We start from the raw sequence: 10851 nt of genomic DNA, 5'->3' as shown, positions 1-10851 counted from the left end.
TGCCTGACGTGCGCGCTCCGCGAGGGCCAGCCTTGCGGCGTCTACACCGAGCGCTGCGGCGCCGGCCTGCGCTGCCATCCGAAGCCCGGCGAGCTGCGCCCGCTGCAGGCGCTGCTGGACGGCCGCGGGCTCTGCGCTAACGCCAGCGCCGCCGGCCGCCTGCGCGCCTACCTGCTGCCCACGCCGCTCGCGCCAGGTGAGCCGCGCGCGCCAGGTGCGCCCCGGGGCCGGCGCCCTCGGCCCAGGGCCAGGTATGGGCGGTGCCGCTGCGGAGACTCCGCTGCTCTCCGCGCCCCAAGGGTTGTACGTGGGGAGACTGAGGCCCCGCGAGGCGAGGGCGCTCGCCCGAGGGACCCTCCGCAGCCGCTCGGCTCTCTGAGTGCGGAGTGCTTGTAAATTGCAAAGCGATTTCGGCGAAAGTAGGGGAAAGATTTCGTGGCGAGGGCGGGGAGCGGATACCGAGGTTGGCGGTCAATGGGAAGAACCTAGACACAGGAGACGCGGCCTCGTGAGCCCGCGCAGCGCGAGAACGTGGGCGTGGACTGTGCTGCGGGCTCTGGAAGGCGACTTCGGTTCCCACGAGCCAGCGTGTCCACGCCGAGGGCTGGGGGCCGGGGCGCAGGGAGGTGGATTGGAACCGCGGGAGGTGGGCAGGCACGTAGTAGGAAATGGTACCTGCCTTTAAAAATAGTAACATTTGCACAGATTTACGGTTTGCAGAGTAGTGTCACGTCCCGGAGTGTCCCTAAAGGAGCCAGGTGGGAATCGGATTCTTAGTGTCTTTGCGGTTGGACGTTCAGAAAGAAGTGGCTCTCCAAGGTCTCTCAGAGGCAGGGATGACCTTCCGCACAGCCCCCTGGCACACCCTACCCGTCCCCTGCCTGAGCGGCCCTCAGACAGACGCCAGGAGCTGAGGCTGCGGGCAGTGTGGACCCACGGACTCGGTCACGGGAAGCGAGACGGATGAAGCCTCAGGGCTGTCCGCTGCCTTAACCTGAAGCGGGAGGAATGCGTCCAGATCCGGAGCGGGAGGGCGCATCAGGTCCGCACAGGTGAAGGACAGCTCACTGTGCCCTGAGAAAAGTTCCTCCAATTTCCAGGCAGGCTTAGCTAGCCTCGCCTCGTGCCGTGAGCGGAGTCCCCACGCAGCTGGAGACTGGGAGAACTCGGCCCCCTCCGCCCGCCAGCCGGCGTGGGGGGCAGGGGCTCCCCTTATCGTTCTGGTGGCTGCACACTCCCACTGGGGGTGCGTGAGGCTGTGTGCCTGGTAGGCAGCGCTGGCTCCGTGTCTTCCAGGACTGGTGGAAAGACAAGTTTTCAGTTGCCTGAGATAGTGCTGTTTCGCACCAGTAAGTCTGTTCAGATTGCCAGAAGCGTTTCTCTCTCGGGACAAAGTGATGCCATCACTGTGCCACCTCATTGCTCCAGCGCGTTTGGGGACATTCGGAAAGTGGTCTAGGAAGGTCTTATAAATATTGTCTTTTTTTAGTTTCTTTATTGGTCATATTCATTACTACCACAGTATGGACTGCTGTGGTTTGTTACAAAATTATTATAGAGACGTAAGTGACTTGTAAAGTCCATGTGGGGGGAGGTAAACCGCAATGGCAGTCCAAGTGGAAATGGCCTGATGACTTCATGCCTAAGTCACCAGGCATTAGGAAGAAACCTGGGGCGTTTAAGAAATTACTGAGTTCTTGGAAAAGAAATGCAAATATATTTATTTACATATTCTTAGCATATCCTTTGCACCAGTATCTCTCTGAAAAAGAAAAAGGAAACAACAAAGATTAAAGGAAATTGAAACCAAACCCTACCAGTTAAGAGTGTGGGCGCTGGGCCAAACGTGCCTCCCAGCAGCAGACCCCTTGGGAACCGTGCGACTCCACCTCCTAGGATCATTTCCTGGGTGGGGACGTAGAGACTCGGAGACGAGGGACTTCCCCAAGCCCCCCCCCCCCCCAGTGCGCCCTGCACTTGGCGCCTCCAGAGGCGAGCAGGGCGCCTGCAGCTGGAGCGCACTGACGCCCAGCCCCGCTCAGCCCTCCGCGAGCGTCCCCCGAGCGCCAGAGGCCCTGGCGGGCTTCCCGGCGGGGGCCCGCTGCCGCCCTACCGGGCGTGTTCCCGGAGGGCGGAGAGCAGTCAGCTGGGGCAGGGCACTGGGCCCCGCAGGCAGAGCTGAGTGGAGACCAGATGGCGAGGGAGGCATCGGGGCGCCCGGACAGCGTGGCGTGGCCGTGGGCCGCTACCTGACTGCGCGCTCGGCCCCGCGCCCGCAGCTGCGCCACCTTCATCCTGGGAGAGGAGCGCGAGGGTTCTCGCCGCGCCGCAGCCACGGCGTGGTCAGCGTAGTTAAGCCTCTGCACTGGACGTTCAGACCCCAGTGTCATCAGTTCAGAGAGGGACCTGCGGGAGGTGGCCGCGGGAGTGGGAGCCGTGACGGGGCTGATGCTGTCTGCGCCCCGTCACTCATGTGCCCACTCGAGGAAGTTCTCGCCCAGGAAGGTGCCCCAGGATACAGGGTCTGAGCAGCGAGTCAGAGGCGTGACGGGGGACCTTTCTCATCGCGAGCCTGCCTCCCAGTGAAGCTGCAGAGGTTCCTGGTTGCCGGCACCGCAGCAGCCCTGATTCAGCGCGGGTGGGGGTGGGCAGGGCCTGCTGCAAGGGGCTCTGTGGGGCTCCGCCCCCTCCTGGAGGAGGCGGGGTGCCTGGAAGCCGAGTGCACCCACGTGTAAAAGCTCTGCTCGCATTTCACTTTAAAAGACTCTTCTTGAGGTGAAGCCACTCCCACCGCTGCTAGTATGACAGTCACTTTACCCAGCTCTTTTCTTGACCGCACTTGGGGTGTTGAGTGACTTCTCCGCTTAGATGTGACTGGGCACCACAGCAGGTTTTGAGAGGACTGCGTTAACCGTGTGTTCTCCCTGTGGCTTCCAGGAAATGGCAGTGAGTCAGAGGAAGACCGCAGTGTCGGGGACACGGGCAGCGAAGTGCCGCCCGGCACACACCGGGTGCCTGACTCCAAGTTCCACCCTGGCCACACCAAGATGGACGTCATCAAGAGAGGGCACGCCAAGGACAGCCAGCGCTACAAGGTCGACTACGAGGCCCAGAGCACGGACACCCAGAACTTCTCCTCGGAGTCCAAGCAGGACACGGAATACGTGAGTGTTGGGCCCTTGTCCCCTTGCCGACCGGGTGAGTGGGGCCTGCCTGGGCACGCCAAGGTCCCGGAGTCCCTGTTCACTCTGGAGCCCCTTCTTCCACAAAGGGCAGTGACCCCTTGGAGCCCTGGTGCGGGTCAAGGTGAACAGAGCTGCTGGAAGTGGAGAGTGCAGAGCTCCGCAGTTCAGGGGAACACTGTCGCATGCACTGCACTCTATTCGCCTGGCCTGGGGTCACTGTGTCCCCTTCTGGGCCTTGTCTGGGGACACACAAGAGATCGGCCGTGGGAGTGGTAACAACTACATTCAGGGGCGCAGTGCAGGTCCTGCCAGGCAGGCTCTGGTGTGTGGGGTTTGTGAGGCAGCTGAGCTCCCAAATAACCACAGTCGATTGCCCCCGCCCCCCAGGGGCCCTGCCGCCGGGAAATGGAGGACACGCTGAACCACCTGAAGTTCCTGAACATGCTGAGCCCCAGGGGCGTCCACATCCCCAACTGCGACAGGAAGGGCTTCTACAAGAAGAAGCAGGTGAGCGCATCCTCGCCAGTTCCTGTCCCCCCCCCCCGCCCTCCACTCACTGTCCCTCTCACACCTGGCCTTCCACATAGTGACAAGCTGTGAAGGGTCTCACACGTTGCACATGTGGGTACTTTGAGCCTCAGGAAGTCACTTCCATAGATCCCAGTGACATGGTGGCAGCGTGTCAGTGGGCTTTCTAGTCGGACAGCTCCTTCACGGTGTCTGCAGAATGAGCACAGAACAGCACGTCATCATAGCCGCCTCCGCCAGGGGCCTGCCTTCTCCAGTGGCCATGGGCCTGGTGGCCTCTCATCACACCTGTTTTCTGCCCAGCAAACTCCCTGAGAAGCCAGCTTAGGGTCTGCTGTCAGAGACACACGTGACCGGCACAGGGCATGGGCCGTTCTCGTCCCCCGCCACGCACACACGGCCTTGCCCGACCTCCACAGCTCTTTCTCAGGCGGTGCTGGGAAGCCGCCCTGGGTCCTGGCACCTGCCCCTGCTGGCAGACCCCACGGTGGGCGCCTCCCGGTGTTCACATTCGGCTTTCTGTGCTCCGTCCACAGTGCCGCCCTTCCAAAGGCAGGAAGCGGGGCTTCTGCTGGTGTGTGGACAAGTACGGGCAGCCCCTCCCGGGCCACGACGCGAAGGGGAAAGGGGACACACACTGCTACAGCGTGGAGAGCAAGTAGACACACGGCAACGTAAGCCTGGGGCCTGGGCTCCCTGTCAGCCACGGGGCAGGAGGGAGGGTGTGAGGCGGAGGCCTGCAGGGCGCTCCGCCTGGGCCGGGACAGACCCCTGAGGAAGGTGCAGGGGCCCAACCCAACTAAACAGGCGGGGCCGGGCCCAGCTGTCTCGGAGACGCTGCGCCTCATTTTAAAGAACCAAGACCATGTGAGCATTCACACATGATGCAAGGTTTTCCGAGTTAAGCTTTTTCCCTGTAAGCCTGACAGTTCCCTTATCATCACAGGTAAACTCTTCATCCAAAGGAACCTGTTAAAGGAACTTGTTACTAAGTTAAAGATGTGGCTATATTTTTCCCTGTAAAATGCATTATGGGTCTTCTGATAGTCTGTGGTTAATAGAATTGTAATAAAGTTTATTTAGTCTGATATGGAAATGAAATTTTAAACCATCGTTTTGAAGAAGGCTAGCATATTCAATATTCTTTTTTTCTTTTAATAAATGAGAGAGCTTTTGAGGAAAAAAGAATAAATATATTTCATCTCCTCAAGACAAATTTATGTACACAGAAGAAAATTTCATTTTTATGTTTTGTTTCCTTGCAAGTTGGAAAAGATAATTCAGTTTTAGGGTGACTGTGAGCGTCTCACAGGACTCTTTGCTTTGTTAAAAGTATGAACCTGGGTGTCACGTCTGATTGTCCCAGGGCAGGGGTGGGGGCCTTATTGATATTGGGGGGTTATTTCAATATATTTCTTTTTCTGTTTATTTTAGTTAATGTGGGGCTCAAATATGCCTATTTTGCACAAAAGACTGCCAACGACCTGATCAGCAGCTGGCTACAGTCTCGATTTATATTTCTTTCTGTAAAGAATTCTTTTTTTTTTTATTAAAACCAGAGTTTAGAGAGAGATGTGTGAAAAGCCTAAGGTTCTTTCCTGTAAGTGGTGAACTTGAGTGTCTTTCCACTTTGCAGTAGTCCATGAAACAGTGTGGTTTTTCTCGTCGCTTCCTTTAAAACAACTTGTAAACTGCAGCACAGCACGGCCAGGCCTCACGCCACCCTGGGCCCCGTGCTCACGGTCGCGGCCGACCCCCACTTCACGCCTTCGCAGCTGGGTCGCCTCTGCAGCTGCACACTTCGTCCCCTCTGTGGCAAGAGCACGGGCCTCTCGAGAACAGGAACCCCTGGCACACCCAGCTGGAGCGAGGGTCTGCTCCCTCCGCCCACAAGACAGCTCCTGTCTTATGGTCTCCTGCCCTGCGTGGGAACCAGTGGAGGGAATAGGTGGAGTCTTGCTTATCCAAACAAACAAACAAAAGACTAAGAAGTTCTGGGGAACTCTGGGAAGCTATCATGGTGGGTATTTCTGACCCTCCGTTGTCAGACGGGGTTTTTGCTGGTGGCCCCATGGGGCAGGGGGCTGGTGCAGGGGGAGTGCGTGCCAGCCCTTGGTTTCAGAGGCATCGAAAATAGTAGCACGATGCTTCAGGTGATGGCAGAAAATGGTGCCTTCCTGCTCTAAAATTCAAGACCAAGGTTACTGTTGAGACGCTCCTTAAAGGTAAAGGGAGTTTGTCCATCTCTCACCTTTCGTCCTCCTCAGCACGATGTGAACGCTAATGACTGTATCTAACCAGAAAGACACGGGGTGTGGGGTGCTGGCGAGCCAGCAGGAGCACAGAGTGGCCCCGCTTTTGTTTCTGATTCACACGTAGACACAGGAGAAGCCTCTTCATGAGCTGTCACCACTGTGCACGTCACAGTCAGATGTGACAGACCTGTGTAGATAACCCCAGCTGATAGCCCGCTACAGGCATAGCCACAGCCACGGAGGCCCTGCCGCCCGCCATAGTCACCGCAGGGCCTCCAGACACCTGCCTACCTATTAGCTTGTCTTTATTTTTTTAATAAAGCTTTTGGGGGGAAATGTTATTTTTGAAAAGTTTGTTTTGCAATGTATTTATAATTGGTAAATAAAGTTCTCACCGTAAAGAAACCTTCTCCCCGTGTTAGTGGCCGGCCCCGGGTTTGGTGTGACTAACAGAAGGACCCCGACCTGGTGCTGGGCCTGGTCGGAGCAGCACAACAAGCACATGCCTCCATCTGGCCCCACGGAGGAGGTGTCAGGTCGCTCAGCAGTGACCTCCAGTTCCAGGAGGTCTGGTCATCAGCCCTGCTCCTGTCCCAGGAGCAGATCAGCATGTGCATCTCTGTGGCCCTCACTGCATTCAGGTTTTGTCCCCATTGTCCTATCTGTCACCGTGCAGGCAGGGACAAGGGAACACACACTGGCCAATTCAGCCTGATGTCGTTCCTCAGTCCTTTCGCCCTCTGCTTGGAGAAGGGAGTGGACCAGGCAGGAGGAGACACTGGGTGGGGTTCTGGGGTCTCAGTACCCTCTCTAGCCGAGAGACAGCTGCTGCTTGTCACAAAGCCACTTAAGGCACAGTTCTGAGCCTGTGACTTCAGGAGCGAGGGATGTACTGTGTCAAGGAATCTCGTGTTAGAGCCCTTCCTGACTGGTTAGTAAACCGTCTAAGGTGGGTTCGTATCACGGGCGTGTGTGCTGAGCAGTGAGTGCCAAGGGGTTCAAGATGGGGGGAACAGGAGTCCTCGGAGATGACATGGGACCCAGGAAGGAGAGCGCTGGTCCTGGGGGTGGGGCACCTGCAAAGTCATGAGGCTGAAAGGAGGCAGGGGGAGCCCCCCAGCAGGCAAGCTCACCGGGAACAGCGCCCACAGGCCACGGGGTGGGGGCGTGGCTACCTGGGCCCGGGCGGGATCACACCAGGAGCTGGGAGCGCTGGGAGCCCCTGGCTGCCTTCGCGGAAGCACCACATCACGTGCCTCCTCCACCCCACCCGCCACCCGTGTTCTAAGTGCTCCGCTGCCACTCGGGTGGACACGTGACATCGGCCCTGGCTGTCTTCCGATCTCCCCTTTCACCCGCCCAGAGTCACCCATGGAGTGTGGGTGTGGCCACTCCACTCCCTGGGCCAAGGCCGGCAGGTTTGGGCATGGTTTTCCAGGGTTCTAGCAAATGGGCACACTGGGAGAAGAACGGCCACTGACCATGACAAGGGTTCCCTGAAACATGGCTTCTCTGGTGGCAACCTGTCCAGGGACACGTTTCCTCTCACAGTCACGCACCTTGGCCCCATTGTTCCGCTCCAGAAGCGCAGCTGGAAGGCACACATGAGGCCCTGGGGTCCGTGTGCTGGCTGGGTGGTGGGAGACAGGCGCTGAGGGGTCAGCTCAGGGCCGGAATGAGTGGGGTGGGCAGCGGAGTGACCTGGTGGAGCCAGGAGGCTGTGTGGCAGGGCTGGGGCATGTCTGCAGGACCGCACCCGGTACCTGGACGGACTGCATGTGGGCGTGAGATGATGGAGGTAGCCTGTCACAACCGACAGCGAATCTGAGCCACGTGCAGCAGCCTTTCCACAGGAGAGAGCCCGAGGAGGCAGTCTGGGGGCGGGGGGCGTCGGACCAGGCACAAGTTACGGCTGAGACACGCCAGGTGTCCACACGGAGGCGCCCGTTGAGGACACTGCACCACCTCCCAGGAGGCAGCCCTGGACCAGTCCTGAATGAGAAGTCAAGGTCGCCCGAAACAGTGAGAAGCCCCCGGGACTGTGAGTGGGGTGTGTGCACCAAGGCCGGCTCACGCAGCACATAGATGTTTAATCATTTGAGGAACTAACTACCAGACTTTCCCACAGCAGCTGTACCGTTCACATTCCCACCAGCTGTGAGTCAGGGCTCCGACGTCTCCACACGTCTCCACAGCCTCCCGACACTTGTCACCTGACTTTTGTGATCAGAGCCACCCTCGTGAGTGTGGAGTGACACCTCACTGTGGTTTGGGTTTGCATTTTCCTGGTGGCTGGTGATGCTGGGTATCTGTCATGTGCGGACTGCCAGGTGTGTGTCTTCTTTGGAGAAATATCTGTTCACAGATGTTGCCCATTTGTTAACTGGGCTGTCTTTATATTGAGTTGTGGGCGTTCCTTATATATTTTTGAAGGGCCAGCCAAGTGACTCAGTTGGTTAAGACTCACTCAAGAGTGGGAGCTCTGAGCAACATGGTCGCCAGTTTGAGTCCCAGCCCGAGCTGAGCTACCAACAGGTGGCAGGATGGCTCAGCTAAAAAAAAAAAAATGCCTTATATATTTTTGATAGCAGCTCCCTTATCAGATATGCGATTTGCACATGTTTTCTCCCATATTGTGAGTTGTCTTTTCATTTCTTGATGGGGGCCTTTGAAGCACATAAGGTTTTAATGTTGATAGAGTCAGATTTATCATTTTTAGTTTTATTGCTTGTGGTTTTGGTGTGATATCTAAGGATTGTTTGCCTAATCCAAGGTCATAAAGATTTACCCCTATGTTACCTTCTTAAAATTTTAAACTTGTAGAGTTTACACTTAGGTCTTTGATTTTGAGCTTACTTTTGTGTATAGTGTGAGGCAGGGACCAACTTTATTCTCTGCGTGTGACTATCTTGTGTCCCAGCCCCATTCATTGAAAAAACTCTTTTATCCCCATTAAATGGTCTCCCCACCCTCACTGGAAATCAGCTGACCATCAGTGTATGGGTTTATTAATGGTCTCTCAGTTCTGTCTTCCATTGGTCTCTACGTCACCTTGTTCCAGTAACACTGTCACAATCACCATTGCTTTGTGGTGAGTTTTGAAACCAGAAAGCATGGCTCCTCCTACTTTGTTCTTTTCTTTTTTTTTTTTTTCAGGATTGTTTTGGTTATTCTGGGCTCCTTGCAATTCCCTGTGAATTTTAAAATCAGCTTCTCAGGTTCTTCAAAGAAGTCAACTGCAATTCTGAAAGGGGTTGTGTTTAACCTCTAGGTCAGTCTGGGGGTACTGCCAAGTTGTGACATCACATCTTCTGATGCACGAACATGGGATGCTTCCCATCTATTAGGTTGTCGGAAAAGTTATGATGTATTTTTTCTGTGTCTTTTGTCGCAAAAATGCGTCATGACTTTTCCGACAACCCAATATTTAGATCTTTAGCTTCTTTCAACAATGTTTTATGGCTTTCAGGGTCTAAGTTTTGTACTTCTTTTCTTAAATGTACTACAAAGTATTTTATCCTTTTGGATGCTATTATGAGTGGGATTGTTTTCTCAGCATCACTTTTGGATAGCTCTCTGCAAGCACATAGGAATACAATTGATGTTTACCTGTTGATCTCTCCCGAGTGTCGTTCGCTCACTTATTAGCTCTGAGTGTCTTTTGCATGTAAGGTCATGTCATCTTCAGATAGATACGGTTTACTGCTTCCTCGATCTGGGTGCCTCTCTTTCTCTGTCTTGCCTGTTCTCCCTGGTGGGAGCTTCCAGGACGATGCTGACACAAGTGGTGAAGTGGACATGCTTGTCTTGTCCTGGTCGTGGGGGAGCATACGGAGCTTCACCACTAACTGATGTTTGCTGGGGGTGGGGGGTTCTAGGAGCATTTTGTCAGCTTCCTTCTACCCCTAGTCTGTTGAGTTTTCTAATCATGAAAGGGTTTGGGATATTACCTGCTTTTTCTGAGTCTATTGAGACGGTCATATGGTTTTTTCATTCTATTGATGTAATTTATTACATTAACTGATTTGGCAATGTTAAAACAACCTTGCATTCGTGAGATAAATCCTACTTGGTCACGGGGAATGATTACTTGAATATGCTGCCTGAGTCAGTTTGTTAGTATTTTGCTGAGGGTTTTGCATCCATGTTCTTCAGATATTTTGATATCAAATGCTGAGCTCACAGATCACTCTTAGGGGCTGGGCAGAGGGAGTATAGCAACTGTGGGGTTGGAGGGGGAAGGGGGACACGTGGGAATTGCAGCCCAGACCCAGGGGAGTGGGGCTGTGAAAGGAGGGAGACGACCTGGGGCGAGCAGAGGCTCTGGCTGAGGGGAGGATGGGGAACGGGGGTGGCAGGGCAGCCAGGAGGCCCTGGTGGGATCTGCTGGGATGGACCAGAGACCCGTCCGTGGAGCAATGTGGAAGGAGCCCCCGGCAGGGCCGGGGGGCCGTGCAGAGTCAGGAAAAGCCAGCGGGCAACCGTTTAAGGACGAAGGGCTCCAAAGAGCAGAGAAGACCGTGAGCCCAAGGCTGAGCCGTGCAAACAGAAGGGGCAGCGGGGTGCCCACCTGGAGGAGACCCCTCAAGATCAGCAGAGGACAAAGGCTGAGGGCGGCCGAGAGGAGAGGGCGAGGGAGCAAATGAAGGAGAGTTTGTCTTTCATGTCAGATGGGAGAAACCCAGGCCTGTTTACAAGTGGGAGGGAAGGGGCGAATGGGGAGGTTTGGGCAGCAGGGCGACCCGACGCCGCTGGGCAGTGGGACCCTTGGTCCCGAGGGACCTCAGGGGGACCTCGGTGGGGCAGACCTCCAGGGTGGGGCTTAACCCCGAAGCTGCAGCTAAGGGCGGAAGGGGAGGTTCCGCAAGAATCCACAACAGTAA

At 55.8% G+C, this 10851-nt stretch overlaps 1 protein-coding gene across 1 annotated transcript in view; it reads left to right on the top strand.

Annotated features, from left to right (window-relative positions):
* The window catches only part of IGFBP3 (insulin like growth factor binding protein 3), an 11403-nt gene extending 5030 nt beyond the window's left edge, over positions 1–6373 (top strand). Inside the window, exons 3-7 of the mRNA XM_019626568.1 lie at positions 2–196; positions 2938–3164; positions 3573–3692; positions 4250–4387; positions 5350–6373. Of these exons, the coding sequence (XP_019482113.1) occupies positions 2–196; positions 2938–3164; positions 3573–3692; positions 4250–4375 (668 nt within the window). The 3' untranslated portion in view covers positions 4376–4387; positions 5350–6373. The remainder of the gene's footprint in view (position 1; positions 197–2937; positions 3165–3572; positions 3693–4249; positions 4388–5349) is intronic.
* The last annotated feature ends 4478 nt before the right edge of the window (positions 6374–10851 follow it).

The sequence above is a fragment of the Hipposideros armiger genome, unplaced genomic scaffold, assembly GCF_001890085.2.
Source record: "Hipposideros armiger isolate ML-2016 unplaced genomic scaffold, ASM189008v1 scaffold_685, whole genome shotgun sequence".
Lineage (NCBI taxonomy): Eukaryota > Metazoa > Chordata > Mammalia > Chiroptera > Hipposideridae > Hipposideros > Hipposideros armiger.
Note: the sequence above shows the minus strand (reverse complement) of the source record. Positions and strands in the feature narration are given on the sequence as shown.